This window comes from Adiantum capillus-veneris, chromosome 14 (genome assembly GCF_014529385.1).
Source record: "Adiantum capillus-veneris isolate H3 chromosome 14, ASM1452938v2, whole genome shotgun sequence".
Lineage (NCBI taxonomy): Eukaryota > Viridiplantae > Streptophyta > Polypodiopsida > Polypodiales > Pteridaceae > Adiantum > Adiantum capillus-veneris.
The window spans coordinates 56,296,547-56,319,139 of NC_140944.1; the positions used below are offsets into that span (position 1 = coordinate 56,296,547).

Consider the following 22,593-nt stretch of genomic DNA (forward strand, 5'->3'; position numbering starts at 1 on the left):
AACTGAAGGCAGCCAAAAGAATAAATTTCGTAGAACTTTTGAGAGCTGTTGAAGGTAGTTGAAGCAGGTAAGTGAAAGGAAAAATTTTCCATCACCATCATCAATCTGAAGATTGATGAATCCTTTTATTAAGCCTTGGTGTCGTTAACGGCTCGATTAATATGTAAAGGGATCTTAAACTCCTATTTACCAATTAATCCAAGTATTGGTGCTGCTAACAGTCCGCCTTGGCTACCGATTACATTGTACTCAGAGATTGAATTAATTAATTGAAGATTACGGTGATTGCCGGAGCTTTTAGTGTCCGCTATTCTTTCTCTTTCACACCTCTCATAGCCAGAGGCCTGGCACCTACCCGACTCACATTTTGAACACATATCCCTTGACACCTTTGGTGAACCCGACACGAAACAAGCCGGGGTGGAAGATAAAGATGGAGAATTTAGAGCAGATGATGAAGTTGGTTGAATAGTTAAGTGCAAATTGTTTTGATGATTAGTCAAGGGTTCCATATTTTTTGAAGATGCTTCAATTGGTTCAAGGATCTCTGCTTGAAATGGAGACCGTAAAGAAGAAAAATGAAATGGATGAAGCTTTAGATGCAGTATACGACGAGAGACGAGTCTTCGATGGATATGATTTAGAAGGTTACCTGAGTGTTATGAGTTGGAAATGAAGTTAAGAGGGATACCAAAAGAGTTAATAATCGGATCTTTTAAGTAGTTAGTGAGTTCAGATTTGAAGGAGCAGATTCAAGAGGTTACCAAAGCCTGCAACAACGACTGGGAATACTTCAAAGAAGCTATTGTACAAGTAAGTCATGAGAATTATGCAAGCTATCAAGAACAATGTCCAAGTCTACCAAACTACACAGATATTCGAGGACAAGTACAATCAAAATTAGAAGCTGTGATTGATGAGCGTATTGTACAAGATGCTACATTCTTGAGGCTAATGATGAAGATATAGTTGAAGCTGTGTATGAAAAGTTGGGTTTTGCAGATGCCTTGTATGAAGTAGAAGTCTTTGAGAGCGAGGATACACATGATGAAAATTTCAAAGAACATATACATGCAGTAGAGGAGGAAAAGAAATCAGGGGATCAAAACAACAAAGTGGCTAAAGCTCAAGAAAAAAATTTGCAGGTGAATGAGTGCAACCATATTCAAGTAGACATGCATGAAGGTTCGGTTACATCTGATACTTTTGCTACTGACTTGAAATTAGAGCAAAATGTTTTTGGTACAGATTCTACCATAGAGTTGATGGATGATACTGAGACAGATTCTACCATAGAGTTGATTGATGATACAAATGTTATAGGTCAAAGCAAGGCTGCAATTGGGAGTAATAGGACCATGGATTTGGGTCTACCAAATTTATCAAAGTTGGATATACCAGATTTTGAGGACTTGGCTAAGAAGGAGTATGTGTTTGAAGATCTGCAAAGTGTTGATTTAGAGGGGGTGCAAACTCCTTCATTGACAAGTTGTTGTGACGAAGAGCTACCAAAGTGGAAAACTAGATGATTATTCAGAGGGGGTGCAAACTCCTTCTTTGATAAGTTTTCGTGACCCAGAGCTACCGATGTGGCAAACTGATCCTGAATTTGTTGATGATTTAGAGGGGGAGCAAATGTTGACGGACGAGCGCCAACGACATGCATTGTGCTTCATTGGTGTGTACACATATGTCATCCCTAGACATGATATTTTCCCTTCAACGGAGACCACATGTATAGATCTAGGTGCTAGCAAGCCTTTGACCGTTAGACAGAGAGCTATCCTTTTATTTGGAGAGGGTTCTCTTATTCGTTCTAGTCACACGTGACTTTGATTTGTATTGATTGATCATGGTGCACTAGACACATGCCCATATACCAGAGGCACTTTTTCCCACTGGATATCTAGGTTTTCAGACCTTAGTTTAGGACTTTTATTTTGTTTTCACTATTGCTTCTTTTCCTGTTGATATGCCCGTCGAGGTATTGTGCTTTGTGTCTTACTTTTGTGCAGGAAAAAGAAGCATGACGACTAGCTTGACATTTACTCCCGGCGATTTGCATTTGGTGGGCCATCTCTATTGCTATTGGGGTCTATCGTCACATCCGGATATGAGGATCCACCCCATTACAGGTGTACTTTTTCCATGATTGCCTCTTTCTCCTCTTATCACTACATTTTCCTTGATATGCATAAAGTGCACAACCACATGAGTTTTTGCAAGCTAGGCTAGCTTTTGCAAGTTTCCATCTAGGTGTTTTGGTGCAAGTCATTATTTTAAGTTTGACCTTATTTTTAGTAATCATGGGTATGCATTTGTGACCTTGTGTTAATCCTAGTTCATGACATTTCTAGCTCTAGGTTTTGAAATTTCTACTTAATGATTGACAAGCATTTAGGTGTGCTAGTTCTATGTGCAAGCTTGTTTCATTTGGTTACACTTTATGAGATTGCATCATACACTTTGGAAGAGAAATCCAACCAAAAAAGGCCAAAACAAAGGTCTACCAAATGAAAAATAAATTCTATGTTTATGTACGGCCTATCGCCTTAGTGGTCTTTGGCAGGCGAGGGGAATCACCCTGGCTCGCTTGGTCAAGGCCCTAAACCGATGCCTTGGATTGTTAGGGGGTAGCCATGCCTTGAGTGAACTAGTAGACTCTTGGAGAAGGCCTTGTAGTCATACAAGGAACCAAGGTCGATGCTTGTCTCACTCTTGGATGGTCGCCATGTGCTTTAAATTCCTATGTTTCCATAAAATCAAAAGGCAAATGAAGCCTCTTCCACTTGAAATTCAAAGATTCTCATATTTGTTTACTACTTGAAATGCGCCCAAGTCTAGCTCTAGTGCCATTTAGATGTTTGTTTCTTATTAAGCATGCTAATTTCACTTCTTAGACTTGGCATAGTTGAGACCTTAGATTAAAACTCGGACACCTTTTGCTAACTCATGCATTACTTCCAATAAGCTTGGACTTTAATGAAATGCCTACATTTGACCATCTAATGTACCTTACAATTGCTATGCTTGCTTTGCAAAACTCTAATGTGGTTGCTTCTATTCATTGCTTCTCTTTTATTATACACTCTCACTCTTATGTTGGACTAGCATACACCTTAATGAAATTATCTTTTGTGTAGCCACATTCATCACCCCTCTGATGACTCTTACGGGTGCCCGAGGATGTGCGCGAAATTAGGAAGGGGAGAGTGTTGACGGGCGAGCGCCAACGACATGCATTGTGCTTCATTGGTGTGTACACATATGTGTATACACATATTCTTTGTATCTACGGGCTCTACTGAGTTCCACTTTGTACGTCTATGAGTAGACGAGCCTAGATGCCTATTACATGCATTTACACTTTTGGCCGGCCGCCCATTTTTAGAAGCTCTTTGTATATAACTCAATTGACAAGATGTGAAAGGGCATTCTTAGAAGAGCCAACTCTTGGAGAGCAAAGAGAGCTACAAGAGAGTGTGAGGTGAGTGTGGAGAAGAAGAAGAGGAGTGGCTATGGAGCTTGGAGCTTCCTCATAGACATGTAGCCGACGTTTGGGGTTAATGGAAGCTAAGTCTCTCTACTTGCTCTTGTCTTTCATGCTTATGTGTGTTGTTGTTGCTTGATTAAGTCTTAATCTCCTCTTCTCTCTCAAGTTTCCCTCTTGTTGGAGCATTCTAGCTTCACATGTGTGCTAGATTAGAGTGTGTGTGTGTGTGTGTGTACGTGTGTTGCATGCATTGATCTAATTAGGCTTCCGTGTGTGTGCTTAATGTGTGATTAGAGTGTGTGTGCTTGAGATGAAAGCAAGGGAAGCATCAATGTCCTCATGTGTAGAGGTTAGAGTGTAGGTTGAGTGTGTGTGTGTGTAGATCTAGCTTCCCGAGCTTTCTCTCTTCTATTCCCATGCTTTTTCCCTCTTCCTAGAGTCCTCAAGCTATCACATTTGGTGCATCCACTCCTCCACGCACTAGCTGGGTTCCGATCCACTGGATTGACATTATGTTGGTGGGTTGAGCTCTATTCTACGACTGCCAACATTGGCGCCGCTGCCGGGGATCGAGAGCCTAAGCTAGAGGATCACCCGTGTGATGGTTTGAGTTCACTAATCTTCATTAGGTTTTGGTTTATGGTTGTAGGAATGGTGGTAGGTTTTGATTTTGGTAGCATCTAAACTAATTTTGTGGTTTTTTCCTCTTTCTACACACTAATTTCCCACTAATCTACTAACAATTGAGCTTACACATGTATGGTTGTGCCTAACTAGAGGCAAGGTGTGCATGATTTTGGGTTGATATTGTTGATGTTTGGTTGCAAATCATGCATTTGGGATGTGGTTGCTTGTATGTGAAAACGTCGGATCCGGAGCTTTGTGTACACACACGGTGTGTAATCGTCATTTGGACTTGGATTTGATGCGTTGATTATGGTCATGTAAGTGCTCTACATCCCTTGTGTGCATTGGTGGTTTGGTGTTTGGGATTTAGTGCTTTGTGTGCTCTCTGAAATCCGTTTGAATGCCAATTTTTTGATGCCGGATTTGTGTGATTGGTCATCCGTTTGTTGGTATAAGCATTGAGCATTCAAGTTGTGCAATTGGACATCTGGGAAAGTGTATTTGTGCTTGCAAAAACGCTGATTTGGTTTGTGCATTCAAGTAGTCAAGCACTTAGCGTTTTCTCTGAAATCGTCATTTGGAAAGTATGCTTTTGATGCCATATTGAGTTGTTTTGATTGTTTATGCATTTTGGTGCTACATTTGTGTTTCCGATATGGTATCAAAGTGATTTGAAAAGTTGCACTTCATTCGGATTTGATTTGGGTCGATTCAGGCCAAAAACGCTCAAAAAACGCAAAAAAAACGCTCCAAGAATCTCGCCTTTTGTTACCATTTGGTATGTATGATGAATTAGCGGGTGATTCTTGGTGAGAATATGTATCTAAGTGAGCTTAAGGGGTTGCTTAATTTTTTAAAAAAAATTGGTAATTTTTTGGTATTTTTAAGGCAATTTTTTGCCTCTTGAATGGCAAAAAAATCAATTAATTGACCAAAAATTGTTGAAAATTTAGGCAAAATTAGGTAGCCGAATCCGTCGACGTATTCTTCACGAGCCCGAGACTTTTCCATATTTTTCGGGCTAAATTTTGTATTTTTCGACTATTTGTTACGCTCTTGGGCAATTTTTTTAAATTTTTTGGGATATTTTGGAAAATAAAAAAATAAAAAAACACACACATACACACATCCACACCCCACCTCTTCCTTCTCTTGCTTTCTTTTCATTTTGCCTTTTTACTTTGCTTTATTTTTTTTTATTCTATTTACTTTTTATTTCTTTTTATTTTTATTTTCCTTTATTTTATTTTATCTCATTTCATTTTATTTCTTTATTTTCATTCCATTTCTTTCTTTTTTATTCTTATTTTAAAAAAAACAAAAAATAAAAGGCATAGGGGAGCTCCCTAAAGGGAGCTCAATTCCCCCCCCCCCCCCCCTCCCCAACCCAAAAATAAGCCCCCCTCTCCCAAGGCGTTGCTCCCCTCCTTAATTCCTCCCCTCTCTTTCACTTTGTCCCCTCCCCCTTTTTTAATATTGTAAACCCCCCCCCCCCCCCCCCCCTTGTCAGCTTCCCCCATTTCACTTTGTCCCCCCTCTCAATTTGTGTAGCACCCCTTACTTCAATCCCATGTAAAAGAAACCCCCTCCTCCTTTTAATTTGTGCATAGTGCCCCCTCTTATTTCAATAAGAGTAAAAAGACAAACCCCTCCTTAATTCCTCCCCTCTCTTTCACTTTGTCCCCTCCCCCTGTTTTAATATTGTACCCCCCTTGTCCGCTTCCCCCATTTCACTTTGTCCCCCCTCTCAATTTGTGTAACACCCCTTACTTCAATGCCATGTAAAAGAAACCCCCTCCTCCCTCCTTTTAATTTCTGCATAGTGCCCCCTCTTATTTCAACAAGAGTAAAAAAACAATCCCTCCAAGTTCACTTTCAATTCAAAAGATACATAGATGCTTTTTTTTCTTCAGTTGCAAACGTGAAGGGTTTGTGGCCTAGAGGCTTTTCCGCAAAAAAAAAAAAAAGCGAGAGAGGAGAGAAGAGCAAGTTTCTGCATCACACAATGAGAGAGATAGGGTGTACGCCTACGCAACGAGAGAGAGATAGGAGCTTTTTTCACACATCGACGAGAGAGAGAGGAAGACTTCACACCCATTCGTCCACATATTCACTTGCACCCGCCTTCACTCGCATATGTGCATTCACGCGTACACACGACCACTCGCATGCGGACACATACGCATTCGCGTTCGACAACCGACACACACGCGCATTCATGCACACCACGTTGTACATTCGCTTCGCACACACATGTTCACGTGCATCACCTTGCACATTCCGCACCGCACACCCCATTGACCCGATTGCCCAAGATTAGACATAGGAGCCCGACTAGAGACCGTGCACACACCGAGAGTGCACTTTGCGCACACATGATGGCCATGACGAGCCAGTGCTTCGAGTATATATTGCTCACGCTAATAGGGGAGCAAAGAGGCCGACCCACTTACACAGACACAAAGGGATACTTTTTTGTCCAGTGTCGTGCCTCCCTTGGGCCCACACAGACATTCCAAATAGTGCGAGTCCGTCTCGGCGACATGCTAGATGGCACATTTAGAGATGATTTTCGTGCCACTTACGTGGTCGACTATTCGATTAGGCGAGAGGAGATAGAGCTAGTACACGCAGACGACTGCTTTGAGGCATTTGACCACCCTGAGCAGGTTATATTACAGCGGGTAGGTCACCGAGTGATCTATACTGATAGTGCTCAGCGTCGATATCAGTTAGAGTGTCGTGCATCCAGTCGACGCCTATCCAGAGATGTTGTGACACTAGTTGGCGAGCCTAGAGACAGATGGTACGAGAGCACCGTAGGCACTGAGTTTTACTTTTTGACTTGTGGGTTGCCATATGATCCTCGACCGACCCAGCGCCCTGCTTCGAGTAGGAGTCCCTCATCTCCTCTAGACATAGTGCCACCACCCAGGACACTCAGGAGACCACCGCCAGGGTTCTCGTCACCTAGACCTGATTTGCTGCCATGCGATCGAGCTACCACGAGTCAAGAGCGATGCACACCTCGGTGAGTGCTAGTACTTTGCGTACCACTCATAGTGAGACCGAGAGCGAGAGCCCGCGAGCGACATATTTTAGGGAGTCTCCACCTCGACACCTTGCACCATCTAGAGACCCATCCCCGCCTCTGATGACACATATTAGAGACCATATGAGAGAGGTGACGATGACCCGGCACCACCGTTGAGAGCACCAAATTTCGGGCACGGTAAAATACACATTGTAGATATGAGTGCCCCTAGACCACTGACCACTACGCTTCAGGCACCGCTTGAGGCTAGAGAGACGACATGTATACTTTGTGCAACAGATTAATACAAAAAGAAATACCGAAAGGGGTGCCAGTCTTTGGGGCCAATATCTCTAGGCACGGAACTCCGCCGGGCTGTGTCGAATCAATTGTGAGCTGTGAACTGTTTGAAGTGAATTCCTGTCGTGTGCCGTAGAATCTTGACTTGGAGTGTCCAAGTCTGTTACAATGGTATCAGAGCGCAGCCAATTTCTCTTCTACCGGGAAATCCGATCCTTTTTACGCGGCACTTATGGATTTAGACGGAGATCAGTCGACTTCCTCTGCATCCGGAGACGCGAGAAGAGATCACGAAGAAGATTCACGCGAGGAGTACGGCCGCCTCGGTCTACTCAGGCGGAACTTGAAGAGATTGAGCGTCGACGATTGATTGACGATGCAACAAAGATGATGTTAAATTTTGTGAAGGACACCGCTTCAGACATGATATTTTCCCTTCAACAGAGACCACATGTATAGATCTAGGTGCTAGCAAGCCTTTGACAGTTAGACAGAGAGCTATCCTTTTATTTGGAGAGGGTTCTCTTATTCGTTCTAGTCGCACGCGACTTTGATTTGTATTGATTGATCATGGTGCACTAGCCACATGCCCATATACCAGAGGCACTTTTTCCCACTGGGTTTTTCCCACTGGATATCTAGGTTTTCAGACCTTAGTTTAGGACTTTTATTTTGTTTTCACTATTGCTTCTTTTCCTGTTGCTATGCCCGTCGAGGTATTGTGCTTTGTGTCTTACTTTTGTGCAAGAAAAAGAAGCATGAGGACTAGCTTGACATTTACTGCCGGCGATTTGCATTTGGTGGGCCATCTCCATTGCTATTGGGGTCTATCGTCACATCCGGATACGAGGATCCACCCCATTACAGGTGTACTTTTTCCATGATTGCCTCTTTCTCCTCTTATCACTACATTTTCCTTGATATGCATAAAGTGCACAACCACATGAGTTGTTGCAAGCTAGGCTAGCTTTTGCAAGTTTCCATCTAGGTGTTTTGGTGCAAGTCATTATTTTAAGTTTTATCTTATTTTTAGTAATCATGGGTATGCATTTGTGACCTTGTGTTAATCCTAGTTCATGACATTTCTAGCTCTAGGTTTTGAAATTTCTACTTAATGATTGACAAGCATTTAGGTGTGCTAGTTCTATGTGCAAGCTTGTTTCATTTGGTTACACTTTATGAGATTGCATCATACACTTTGGAAGAGAAATCCAACCAAAAAAGGCCAAAACAAAGGTCTACCAAATGAAAAATAAAGTCTATGTTTATGTACGGCCTATCGCCTTAGTGGTCTTTGGCAGGCGAGGGGAATCACCCTGGTTCGCTTGGTCAAGGCCCTAAACCGATGCCTTGGATTGTTAGGGGGTAGCCATGCCTTGAGTGAACTAGTAGACTCTTGGAGAAGGCCTTGTAGTCATACAAGGAACCAAGGTCGATGCTTGTCTCACCTTGGATGGTCGCCATGTGCTTTAAATTCCTATGTTTCCATAAAATCAAAAGGCAAATGAAGCCTCTTCCACTTGAAATTCAAAGATTCTCATATTTGTTTACTACTTGAAATGCGCCCAAGTCTAGCTCTAGTGCCATTTAGATGTTTGTTTCTTATTAAGCATGCTAATTTCACTTCTTAGACTTGGCATAGTTGAGACCTTAGATTAAAACTCGGACACCTTTTGCTAACTCATGCATTACTTCCAATAAGCTTGGACTTTAATGAAATGCCTACACTTGACCATCTAATGTACCTTACAATTGCTATGCTTGCTTTGCAAAACTCTAATGTGGTTGCTTCTATTCATTGCTTCTCTTTTATTATACACTCTCACTCTTATGTTGGACTAGCATACACCTTAATGAAATTATCTTTTGTGCAGCCACATTCATCACCCCTCTGATGACTCTTACGGGTGCGCGAGGATGTGCGCAAAATTAGGAAGGGGAGAGTGTTGACGGGCGAGCGCCAACGACATGCATTGTGCTTCATTGGTGTGTACACATATGTGTATACACATATTCTTTGTATCTACGGGCTCTACTGAGTTCCACTTTGTACGTCTATGAGTAGACGAGCCTAGATGCCTATTACATGCATTTACACTTTTGGCCGGCCGCCCATTTTTAGAAGCTCTTTGTATATAACTCAATTGACAAGATGTGAAAGGGCATTCTTAGAAGAGCCAACTCTTGGAGAGCAAAGAGAGCTACAAGAGAGTGTGAGGTGAGTGTGGAGAAGAAGAAGAGGAGTGGCTATGGAGCTTGGAGCTTCCTCATACACATGTAGCCGACGTTTGGGGTTAATGGAAGCTAAGTCTCTCTACTTGCTCTTGTCTTTCATGCTTATGTGTGTTGTTGTTGCTTGATTAAGTCTTAATCTCATCTTCTCTCTCAAGTTTCCCTCTTGTTGGAGCATTCTAGCTTCACATGTGTGGTAGATTAGAGTGTGTGTGTGTGTGTACGTGTGTTGCATGCATTGATCTAATTAGGCTTCCGTGTGTGTGCTTAATGTGTGATTAGAGTGTGTGTGCTTGAGATGAAAGCAAGGGAAGCATCAATGTCCTCATGTGTAGAGGTTAGAGTGTAGGTTGTGTGTGTGTGTAGATCTAGCTTCCCGAGCTTTCCCTCTTCTATTCCCATGCTTTTCCCCTCTTCCTAGAGTCCTCAAGCTATCACATTTGGTGCATCCACGCCTCCATGCACTAGCTGGGTTTCGATCCACCAGATTGACATTATGTCGGTGGGTTGAGCTCTATTCTACGACCGTCAACAGGAAAGAAGAGAAAACTTTTTCTTTATCAAGATTTTGTGACACAAGGCTCACACTATGACAAAATGATCATGAACTTGATGTTGCTAATTCAGAGGGGGTGCATAGTGAAGTGCAATATCTTGTTGTTGAATATGATTGGTTTCATTGTGCCGATGATACATGTAGGGCAATAGATGAAATTTTCAATGTGTATGCTGAACTTTGTGCTACAGAAGTGCAAAGATATTTGGATGAGGGTGAAAGACTTGAAGAGAAGTTTACAATAGATGTGTTTAGTATGCATGTCATATGTGGAAATCTTAGTTTATAGCAGCCTGAGATGTACAGGAGGGAGGAACCTTCTGAAGTGGTGGACCTAGATCTTATGTGCTTATTGGACAAAGCTTTGGAAGGATTCTCAAATATAGATGCTAAGGGTACCAATCAATCTAGATTCATGCATGAGCAAGTTTGTTCAAATGCAAGTGATGATGACTTTATGTAGTTGTTGGATGATGCTCTACTTGATTTTGAGCCTCTACAAGATAGAGAATTGTTTTTTGATGCACCTTTCGAGCCTAATGAAGAGAGTTTTGACAAAGAAATGATGTATTCACATATGCATGATTGGGATTTCAATACTAGTGAGAGTGAAGGTGCACTACCAATGCTTTTACTTGTGATTGATGATCAACAATTGGATGAATCAGTTGCACAAGGGTAATGGCAATATCTAGTGATACTTGATGCTATATGGGATTTGATGTTACCCTATGATGTATGAGATTTTGAGCTAGCTTTTGACTCAGGAGGTGACAAATATATGCATGGTCCGGGGAAATTGACTTATATGCCATATGATCCAGGCAGTTTTCATGAAGATTTGTGAGGTTAATTTATGCTTATGCTATAATGATTGGAGATTCTTGTATTTTCCCTTGATCTTGGAGGATGGTGCAATTTTTTTAAAGGAATGCTCACAGTGGGGCAAATGATTGGTTTCGCGTTTGATCCTGGGGGCTACTGAAGTGCAAGTTGCAGATTTGAAGAGTACAAGTTATTAGTTATAGCAGCAGGTTGCATGGTACAAGGTTTTGGTTTCTAGATTATGCTAAGTCAGAAGAGTTTTTGGTTATGTGTCCAATACGATTACATGGATGGCTTCCAGTTGACTTATTTAGACAATTGATGAAGTAGCTTCACATCTTTTAAGTTGGTTCTGCTACCAGAACTTGAAGTAAAGGACTTGACGGCCATTCTGTGTGTAGACAGAGTAAGGCATACTTGAGCTTGACAGGGTTCCCTAAAGCGAGCTTGATGGTCAAGCCGTGTGCATCATTAACTGGAGCACTTGAGTCTGGCGGGGTTCACTAAACATGTTTTCTATAATTGAATGCTTCGAAGATACAACAGATACGGTTCAAAGATTTTGATGGGAGCTACCTAATGATTAAGTTAGAAAATTAATGATAGGCAATAAGCCATTTATTATTTTCCATATGTTTCGTAGTTACGTAAGTCTGATGATGGTAAAGAGCTTAAGGTACCTAAATCAAATGCAAATTGCAGTACAGTTGGCAAAGACTGGAGGCTATGCAAGTTCAGAGGGGTGGATGTCGTGCAGCTTCGCTCCCATGCTAAGAAATATATCAGAAAGATTCACATCAAGCATAATTGAAGCTTACATGATGAATGATCAGTGTTCAAGGCTTGCTAACAAGCCATTTGTACGGTTAATGTATTCGAAGCAAGGGAGAGGAGGGGAAGAAGAAGACAAGCAGGGCTCTTCTTCTCAAGCTCTCAAAGCTCAAGGGGATTCTCTCACTCTCGTGCTTGAAGAAGGAAGGAAAAATCCACGTTCTCTCTCTTGTTCTCGGATATAGCAAGGACAAGACAAAAAGGAGCTAACAAGCAAGGAGGATTCGAACAAGGAGAGGAAAGCCACGGCAAGGAAGGGCTTGCTCTCTCTCTCAAGCCACAACAAGGAGAGGTATACCTCTCTCGACTGGAGCTCAGCAAGGAGGGACTTGCTCGCTCTCTCTCTCACTCTCGCTTGCATAAGCAATGAGTCGGATGAGATTGTGAGCAAGGAATTCCACGAAGGGAAGGGAGAGCTCGAACGAGATGGGCTTGAATGAGTCGGGAGAAGAGAGAAGGAAAGAGACACTCTCTTTCTCTTGCTCGTGTATAAGAAGAAGCCACTTTCTTTCTTGCTCTCCGACATAAGCTAGAGAAGAGGGGAGCAAGGAGTTGGCAAGGAAGAGCTATTTCTATCTTGCTCTCAAACACAAGCAAGGAGAGCTATTTCTCTCTCGTTCTCGGATCTAAGCAAGCATGAATTCTCTCTCTCGTCGAGCATAAGGCAAGCGACCCGTGACTGAAAAGACAAGGAAATGGAGAAGCGAGGTTAAGAAAGAAGCGAGCAGAGACGAACAACAAGAGTTATAAAAGCTTAAGCTATCAACGAGCTTGGCAGAACCGTTTAAGGGAAATTGCAGACAATCTGAGATCAGGTTTTATAGAGTTTTGGACGGCAACTGAAGGTATCCAAAAGAAGAAATTGCATAGACCTTGAGAGCTGTTGAAGGTAGTTGAAGCAGGTAAAGTGACAGGAAAAAGTTTCCATCACCGTCATCAGTTTGAAGATTAATTAATCATTTTATAAGCCTTGGTGTATTTAACGGCCCGATTAATCTATAAAGAGAGCTTGAACACCTATTTACCAATTAATCCAAGTGTTGGTGTTGCTAAAAGTTTGCCTTGGCTATCGATTACATTGTACTCAAAGATTGAATTGATTAATTGAAGATTATGGTGATTGCCGGAGCTTTCAATTTCTGCTATTCTTTCTCTTTCACACCTCTCATAGCCAGAGGCCCGACGGCTACCTGACTCATGTTTCGAACACATATCCCCCGATAGGAGTGCCCACTCTGCACTATATTTTTATACGATACTGTTGTACACAAGCACTATCTACAACTTTTATAATTTATTACTTTCATGGTATGGAAAGTTTAACTAATGTTCTACTTTTGTTTGTAATTCATCAAAGGAAAGATTTTTGAAGTGCTTACTTGTTCAAGTGAAACCACTACAAATAAGGTGAGTGCTCTATCTTGATGTGTGCTGCAGTAGTGTTTCAAACAAAAAGGGGGGATTTGATTGTAACATAACGATTATGATCTAATTTTCATATAAATAATATGTCTTTTATATTCATTTTGATATATGATTTGTTGAAAAAAATATCCAATATTACTTTATCGTATCTTGAGAAAACAAATTTTCATGCAAGGCTAATCAAGGAGGACCAGTTTTGACCCTGTAGTAGTAAGGTCAAGGAAGTGCCAAGCCTACCTCACATCCACAAGGAACTTTTATCTTATTCCTACATAGGAAAAAAAATAGATCTTACTACGTACAAATGAACGTATGTAGGACAAGTTCAAACTAGTAAAAAGGGAACCTTTTCCTACATCATTATCTAGAAAACTAAAAGTCTACATAGATTTATTCTCTTACACTTTGAGTAGACTTTCTTCAGAATGTCAATATAAGAAATTTTATCCTATATAGCAAAGAAAAAGTTTTTTGCAATGGAAGTTTTAGTAGAAAAGTTTGTTTACATGCCGAAACATATTTGACACATAATATGTACAATGGCAGCTGAAATGTCAAATATGTAGTGGTGCCCAAACATATTTGGCACCACTACATATGTACGATGGCAACTGCAATGTCAAATAGATTTGAGAGATGAGATAAGAATTACATTCAACCAGAACTGTTTGATCCTCCTTTGAATCAAGGTATATTGAATCCACACTAATGTTTACACTAAAGTAGATGAATGTTGGCTTGCGGATACCTACAACAACTTCACCATTGTGATAGGAAAGAAGCTTCTATAGCCAAAATTTGTGAAAGACTAGATTGTGAGGAACCCATCATGAAAATGTACATTCATGATGGAGAGAAATTGATGCAAAGAGCATGAAAACAATGCAAGCAACAATGTGAAATGGAAATATTAAGTCAATATCATGCGACACCAACATGTCAACATATCATCAATTCTCAAACGCCAGTCTTTAGAGTAGTCGCTTGTTACCAATATCTTGAACTCAATGTTTACACTTAACTAGCTTCCAAGCACTAGACCAACTATGCTTCTTGCAACATCAACAAAAAGGCTTCATAAAATCTACACTTTTTTCAAACATTTCTTTCCACATCAAAACTCCATATAAGAGCACCAAAGAAGCTATAGAATTCAAGATCAAATAGAAAGGAACCTACTCACACAGACACTTAATGAGTAACACATGAATACAAGAAGCAGAATTAGTCCTAAATAAGTTAAAAATCGTATACCAAAGCATTCATTGCACCAGCCTGGAGCTTCTCAAGGGAGACATATACCAATCGTGGGAGCTCATTTGCCAACGATATCATGTCTCCACTATGACCAAGAAAACCTACAGATAAGAATACATTTGCATCATGGTTACATAGGGGCTTCATCTACATCATGTCTCAAGTCTTAATAAAAATTAGTAACATGCTACCTCTCTAAGATGCTGACCAAATCTCCCACTTTGACAGGCTGTGTGAGACTGAAAATTCAAAACTGTGCCTTCTTCCTTTTCTTCTCGTCGCTACCAGAACTGAGAAGAGCTGTATCCAAAATGCAACATAGCCCTTTGTCATCACTCACTGCTATAACTGAAAAGAGCTATATCCAAAGATGCAACATAGCCCTTCAACATGTCCGATAAAAGTAAAATCTCAATGCAATTCCGCACCATGACGACCCTGAAAGTTTTAATCAGCTAGAACGAAAACAATTTAGTTATTTAGAAAGCTTTAACAAACACATAATTATTTACCGTAGAAAACCCCTACATCTGCCAAAAATTATCAACTCCTATCTCAACCTCCGCTATGTTTCTCCTAAAGGAAAAGTAAGCCATGTATGGCCTCCCACAAGGACCATAACTGTAAGAAATTTGCAAACATGCTCAACAGCCAATGGCAAAGCACTATTCTAGAAATCCTTTAGAAGCAAATTCAACCTCAAAGCTATTGGGAGGCGTCTGCCCTTGCGTGTCTCCGCGGAGAGGATTTTGTGATACTTCTTCTCAATTTTGAGAAGGCTTACGACAAAGTTGATTGGGATTTTTTGGAGGGCACTTTATGCAGGATGAGGTTCTCAGATGCTTGGATCAGAGGGGTGTCAGCTCGCTTCAGCTGTGTGCACAGTCAGGTGCTCTTGGTAGGGGGAAGAGGGGAATGCTTCATGCTCATGCATTCGGCTTGACAGGGTTTCCCTCTAGCCCCCTTCCTCTTTCTTTTCTATGCTACGGTGATGAGCAATTTTTTTGACTTCAGAGCAGGTTGGCTTCCGTGGTTTAGAGCTACCAATTAGGGGAGATGAGCTACTTGATGCTAAGTTTGCTGACGACCCAACCATGTACTTGGAGGGCCATGAGGCCAATCTACACAGGTGTGAGCAGGCTCTTGAGGTGTTATGTTGTGCATCAAGAGCACTGTTCAACTGGAGAAAGACATCGGCTTTCTGGGTTGGTAGTGCTCCTACGCTTGATTGGTTGCCAGGTGGTGAGGGCTTCAAGTGGATCCTCCACGAACTCCAATATGCTATCTAGGTTGTCAGCTTGGCTTGGACTTGTCCCCCCGAGCAGCAGACTACTCTTCTCCTCCTGTCCATATGGAGAAAACTGCTTCACTGGAGGTCGACACGGCTCTTTTTGGCAAGCAGAGTTGTAGTGGCCAACCAGGTGCTGTCGACTACTAATGTGGTACATCACATCTTGCTGGATCTTCTCAAGATCCTGTATCAGCCAACTAGAGAGGCTCATTAGGAGCTTTCTATGGTTAGGACGCAACATCCAGTTTGCTTGGGCCAAAGTGGCATGGCAGGTCATCACGTTACCATGTTCTTAGAGGGGTCTGGGATCATTGACCCAACATAGTAGACTAGATCCCTCCTTGGGAAGTTTGTGGTAAGATAGGGAAGGAGCCGTGGAAGGAGTTGTTGCTTCACCGGCTTAGAGCTCCAGTCCCTCATCATGCGGGAAGCCCTTGGAGCCCGTCCATCAGGTGGATTTTTACAAAGATGCGCAAAGTTGGTCCGAGTAGGAGGCTGGAGGATCGATTTGCTGTGTGAGCCTACTAAGGTCTTAGGAGCAGCTGAGGAGTAACCTGAAGCAACATCAACCCACTTGCACGGAGAAGCGCTTAGGAAATCTCTTGTTTGGAATTCCATGGTTAGCACTCAGAGAGGCCACCTGGTTTGTAGTAGACCTCATGTTTCTTGGGGACCGGGGTCCCATGCAGAGGGTCCGCCCTGTACTCTCGACGACTGGCTTCAATTTTCAGGTTTGTATGAAGTTTTTCATAGCATCCAAGTACGAGGCATGAGGGGGTATAGAGAATGTGTCAAGGTAGTACAGAGGCTTTACAAGTTGAGTGGCTCAGCCCTCTAGAAGCGGCAGCTCCCAGATGGATGGGGGCCTTCACACAACTGGAGGTCTTCATTGCAGTTTGATCTTGCTCGGAGTTTGTATCCCACATGTTCTTTGAGGTTTAATTAGGGAGAGGGTCGCCTTCATAGAGTCTCAACAGAGGCTCCCTAGGTTACAAAGTGTTGCTTTCAAAGGATACAAATTGTGGGCATGTGTGGGAGGACCTGATAGTGTTGCTTCAAAGGATACAAATTGTGGGCATGGGTGGGAGGACCTGTGTCATGAATCCTGATCCAACAGATCTTGAGACACGCCACTAGGGGCTTTGGGCTTGGGAGAGCTGCCCTCTGGCATGAGTATATTGGAACCTTGGAGAGTGGTTATGGCGGGTTCCCTTCTCTTTAGCCGGTCACTCTGGGACCCACTTTTTCGAGTACACAATTCGCCTGAGGCATCACATACCGGCAGCACAGAGAGAGGCTCGTTTTGCTGCAACACTTCATTGGCACAAGGAGGGTCTCACAGCTGAATTCTTGTCAGGTTTTTGATAGTGGCTATGGAGACTCAAGGAGAGTTACTATGTTCCAATGGCTAGTTGCACATAGAGCTTAAGCAACTAAGAGCTGGCTAGAACATAATGGCTTCTTGGCAATGTGTGCATCTTGTGGCCATCCTTTGAAGAGTCAACGTCATTGTCTGTGGGACTACCCCATGGTTCAACAGTTTTGGCTTGGGGTTCTGCGGCTGATGCTAGCTCTTTCCATAGCTCAACAAGTATACATGGGTGTTGTAACTTCGTGCACTCTCATGGGCTCTACGCCCCATTTTGAGTTGGCTTCCACTAGCAAGATGATAATGATCCAGGGGGTTGACCTACTCTCCAGCTCGATAATACACTTGGGGTGCTGCAGCCTGGTCCACTCTCACCGTCCTATGCTCCATTTTGAGTTGGCTTCCACCAATAGGATGATAGTGATCGAGGGGGTCGACTTACTCTCTAGCTTGCTACAGAGCTTACCTACAGTGAGAGAGGTGTGTCGGGAGCTCGTCTGCAGGCTAACACTCTAGTTCATCTGGCAGCCTGTTGTTTCCACATCTTCGAGACTCGACCTGTCCCACCTGCAAAGATTGTTCGTGACTTTGGGCTGGAGTTGACTCACACTAGAGAGTAGGTTTGAAAGACTTCAAGGCAACTCCGACCGCATAGCATAGAGAGGATTTCCTGTAACTCTGGCGCCCAAGGCCTTTCACCATGGTCCAAGATGACCACCAATGTGGCATTTTCCTCCTCCCATCTTGTGATTTAGCCCTCATTTTACATTCTTTGTTTCCTCGCTGGGAGAGTCTCCCCATGCTTTTGATGTAGCCCTCTTTAGTAGAGGTGGCTTATAGCCTTATGGACAATTTTCTTAACTAGTGGAAGGATTTTTTTCTCAAAAAAAAACCTCAAAGCTGTAATTGAGAGCCAATAGATGTGATTGACCCAATATTTCATCAAATTTCTAGCACACCTACAGGGTAAGTAGAAGTTGTAATTCCTAAGTTCTGCATTTTCTTTAGATCCTACACCTACAAGATAAGTAGAAGCATGATTTGCAGAAGGCATTTTTCCTAAATGAGGCCAAAAATATAACTCTTTCTATTTTTAGGGCAAAATTTGAAGAATTTTTCGGTATTAACACAAACCTCCTAAATTTTACCGATTTTCTTCAAGGCAAGCTTAGAATCTAGCCAGGATTTTGCAATTTTTGCCCATTAAAAATACATTAAACTTTTTGCAATTCAAAAATATTGAATTCTCCCGTATGCCAAGTGTCAATTATTTAAATATTCTCATATGTTCAATGGCAGTGGACGAAAGAGACCTTGGCATCAAAGATTCCTGCCAAAAGAGAGATCGTGTTTAAGAAAGGGGCGGAAGGGGAAAAAGTGCATGAGGCAATGTAGGCAATTTTGGTGTGGCAGCTACAGAGGTTGGTTCTCTTTGGGTGAGGTTGCTTTTGGACCTCATCGATAGTTTCCAGTTCTCCCTCATCCCCACCATTTCAATCTTCCCAATTGAGGACCCTCTCTATAGTGCAATTTAAGCAAAATTGTTTAATGCAGTAAAGTATACGATCATGAGAGAAACTCCCACATACTTGAAAGACATTTTTATATATTGGTGTGCCAAGTTCAAGCAATAAAGCATTAAAACCACAATAGCAGACCTGATAGTTCCCCCTTTGTGGAGTTTGTGTAAACTTTTGATATGCTCTATAGCTTAAACTAGCATCGTTGCATTATTCAATAGATTTCAATTAAAGCCAAATAACTTTGCAAGGTGATTAAAATTAAACCCAAATTAGTCCAAAGAAGCGTCTTGGTTCTCATATATAGAGTCAATTGAATGGTAGTACAATGCAATTGGGTAGAACCAAGTCCCCTTGGTTCCTGATGATCCAATTGAGTAAAGTTCAAATTGTCAAATTAAGCCAAATGAGTTGCGAGAACATTTTTCAAAGCAAGAAAAAAGAGTATCTAATTATAGTCAAAACCGAGGCAATGGAGTGCAATATGATGCAATGTGGTTTAAAGTGTATTTGGGCCAACTTTGGGGCCATTAAGCATAATTGATTGAAATTCAATTCTCACAAGTTCCAAATGAGTTCAAAGAGGGTACTTACATGCAATCGAGTTTTCAACTGCTGTCAATTGAAGTTGATCAAAATTGACAGCAACTGAACAAGTTCATAATTTTATCGATGTCAGCAGTTGAACAAATTCATTGATGTCACGTGGAGTGTAATTGACTCATTCATTGCATTTAAGTGCTTAGTTACACTCAATTGCACTGAATGAGATTTAGTCGCACGCAATAGTTCAATTTGAGAACAAATGAAGTGCAATTGAGTGCAACTAATGAAGTGCAATTAAGTGCTTAATTGCACTCATTTGCACTGAATTAGGTTTAGATGCACTCAATAATACTCAATTCAAGAAAATTTAAATTAACTCTAAAAATTTACTTGCAATGGCTCCTAATCATACTAATTTATTAATTAGTTGGAAAGATTCCTCCACTCCTTAGTCCCACCCTACAAAAGAAAGACCTTCTATTGCTTGCATTCATTCCCTCAAGAGATCAAGTCATTACCCTTGCTCTACAATCTCGCATGGACACACCTTGGGAGGTCGAGTCCTCGCCCTATATATGCATATGCTACGTGCATTCCCTGTCTACCACATTCCCCGTGCCACCATGCTCTACGACTTTGCACAGGATGTGTGCACATTTGCTTGCACGCTGATGTCATCGTTCTGCTCTGCAATCCCGGTTGCTATGCACAAGATGAACTCATCGTTCTGCTCTGCAATCCCGGTTGCTATGCGCAAGATGATGACAAACTCACAGTACTACTCTAGGATCTGGCTAATGTGCACGCAATGGGGACAAACTTGTAGGCTCACTCCTCCCTCACCCGGAGACTATCCTCTACTGCATGTAGGCAACGGGAAGCTTTGCATCCATGATCACCAAATCGCCAGTGAAGGCTCCACTAGAGACTCAAAAGAAAGAGAGATGGACATGGAGGGATACCTATCTTTTCAATGCCTTTCCTTTTAGTCTCAAATAACCAAATTGACATTCATGTGAGGTTCTACCTAATTAAGCTCAGTTTCAAATTCCACAATGGTACCAACCTAGTTGGCATTTCATTGGAGTCAAGTACACTGAATTGTGAAAATTCAAACTCTAATTGTGTCAGTACTAGGCGAAAATAGGTTCTGAGTGCCCTAATTTTGCATATGAGCGACAAAGTTTGTTTCAAATAATATACTATATACACATCAAGTTGTATCTTTGCTATGAAAATTGTTCACCTTGACGTATGTGAAAATGAGGTAACTTCTAATGTTGAAAGAAATCCGAAGAAATCCGAAGACGCTCCAAAGATGTATACAACAAATCTTGAGTACTCAAGACCTCTTTCCTCCAAAGAGGAGTTAAGTACACTCAATTGTGAAAATTCAAACACTTCGCTACTAGGTGAAAATAGAATCCGAGTGCTCTATTTTCGCATACGAGCGACACAATCTGTTTCAAATAATATACTATGTACACATCAAGTTGTCTTCGCTATGCGAAAATAGTGCACCTTGAGGTATGTGAGAAGAAGGTAACTTTTGATGTAGAAAGAAATCCAAAGAGACTTCAAAGATGTATACAACAAGTGTTGAACTCAAGACCTATTTCGTCCGAAGGTAAGTTTAAGTAGGGAGGAAATGACAAAATTGTGGGATAGTAAATGCGGTTGAGGTTGAAGCGTTACATGATGGAGCAATTGTTGGGGTTGTCATCGTTGAAGGCGTCGACGAAGGGGCCATGGGCACGGACGGCCGCCGAGGTGTAGACGGACGGCAAGTCGTGGGCGGGCAAGCCACCCCCGTTGACGTAGGAGTAGTGCAAGGGACGGTTATAGGAGTAGGGATAATCTACAAGGCCGAATTCCAGCAGGCTATCCGGCTGATGGCCTGGATCCAAAACAGGCGACAGCTCCGCCTCGGTGGGCCACAGCTCCGCCAGCTTCCCCTTCCGCCTCACCCTATTCAGCACCTTGTCCTTGTCCACAAACCCCATCACTGTCACCTTCTGTTGCTCCCTGTCTATCTCCACGTTGTGTATCCCTGCACCCAATCACATTACGCCACGTCAGCTCTCTATATACTCAACAGTAAGAATGCAGACCTCCACTACACAGTACAGTATGGGCAGATTTCACACCGCTCAGCCTCGACAGTGCCTTCCTCACTGTCCGCTCGCACCCCGGACAGTCCATGTGCACCCGAAGCTCTACAGCCTGCTCGCAGGTACCACAAGAAGATTTAGAAATTTTCCCATGTAGGGAAACAAGAGTCTTTTCATACAATGCATAACATCAAGAGCTTCTGTTCAAGAGGCACCGCATACCTAGCTAGGTATGATTTTTTTTTGGGGGGGGGGGGGGGGGGGGGGGGGGGGGGGGGGGGGGGGGGGGGGGGGGAAGGGACCACCGGCCCGGTGGTTAGAAATTTTCCCATATAGAAAACAGTCTTTTTCAGTGTTTTTTCTTACAATGCACAAGATCAAGAGCTTCTGTTCTAGAGGCACCGCATACCTAGCTAGGTACGATTGGCCGGTGGTCCCCTGCCCCCAATCGTACCTAGCTAGGTATACGGTGCCTCCCTCACAGAAGCTAAGCTGATGATGTTCAGGTAAGTCAGAATGTGGGAACTAATGTGAGAATTTGTCCCAAATTTCTTGTTATTTAAAATTTACACAAGCTTTACTAATTTCATCTTCAATAAGACTGCGAATTCATACCTCTACTGCATTCTCTCCAGGACTGTTCGAAAAGTTGAGCTTCATCACTTCTGCCAAATGCTGAAGAGTCGGAACCCGCATCTTGCCTCGCTCTGATTCTTGCCTGCTCTTACTCAATTTGTCTACAGAAATGCTACTGCAGATTCTAGAATTAGGTATATACACTAAACAGCAACAGATTCTGTACAGAGAAGTATTGGGTTGTCTGGGTCGGTGGATGTGTCTCTCGTGAGCATTACCGGTGGCCCTGTATGTTTATATAGGCATCAGCAATAAAATCTTGGCTTCCCTGCCTCCACTATTTTACTGACACCTGGCTTTTGCATTTGCGCACGTATGCCACGAAGTTTCTTTAGACCTGCCACCTGGCAATTCAACTGAAACGCTATGACATGCATGCATATTCCCCCCCCCCCCCCCCCCCCCCCCCCCCCCCCCCCCCCCCCCCCCCCCCCCAACCCGCCACACACACACACAAAATAGACTATAGGGCACAAGGCATGTAATGAATGAAGGTCTCGTGATGGATTCCATAGTTGCAGGCGCATGCACGAATCTTGA

At 42.5% G+C, this 22,593-nt stretch overlaps 1 protein-coding gene across 1 annotated transcript; it reads right to left on the bottom strand.

Annotated features, from left to right (window-relative positions):
* Positions 1–20,836: 20,836 nt before the first annotated feature.
* On the bottom strand, positions 20,837–22,258 carry LOC147442416 (heavy metal-associated isoprenylated plant protein 23-like). Its single transcript, XM_086528589.1, has 3 exons — positions 22,033–22,258; positions 21,454–21,529; positions 20,837–21,356 (listed from the first exon to the last, which is right to left on the bottom strand). The coding sequence occupies exons 1-3, from the start codon at positions 22,111–22,113 to the stop codon at positions 20,998–21,000; spliced, it is 516 nt and encodes a 171-aa protein (XP_086384715.1). The 5' UTR covers positions 22,114–22,258; the 3' UTR covers positions 20,837–20,997.
* Between the last annotated feature and the right edge of the window lie 335 nt (positions 22,259–22,593).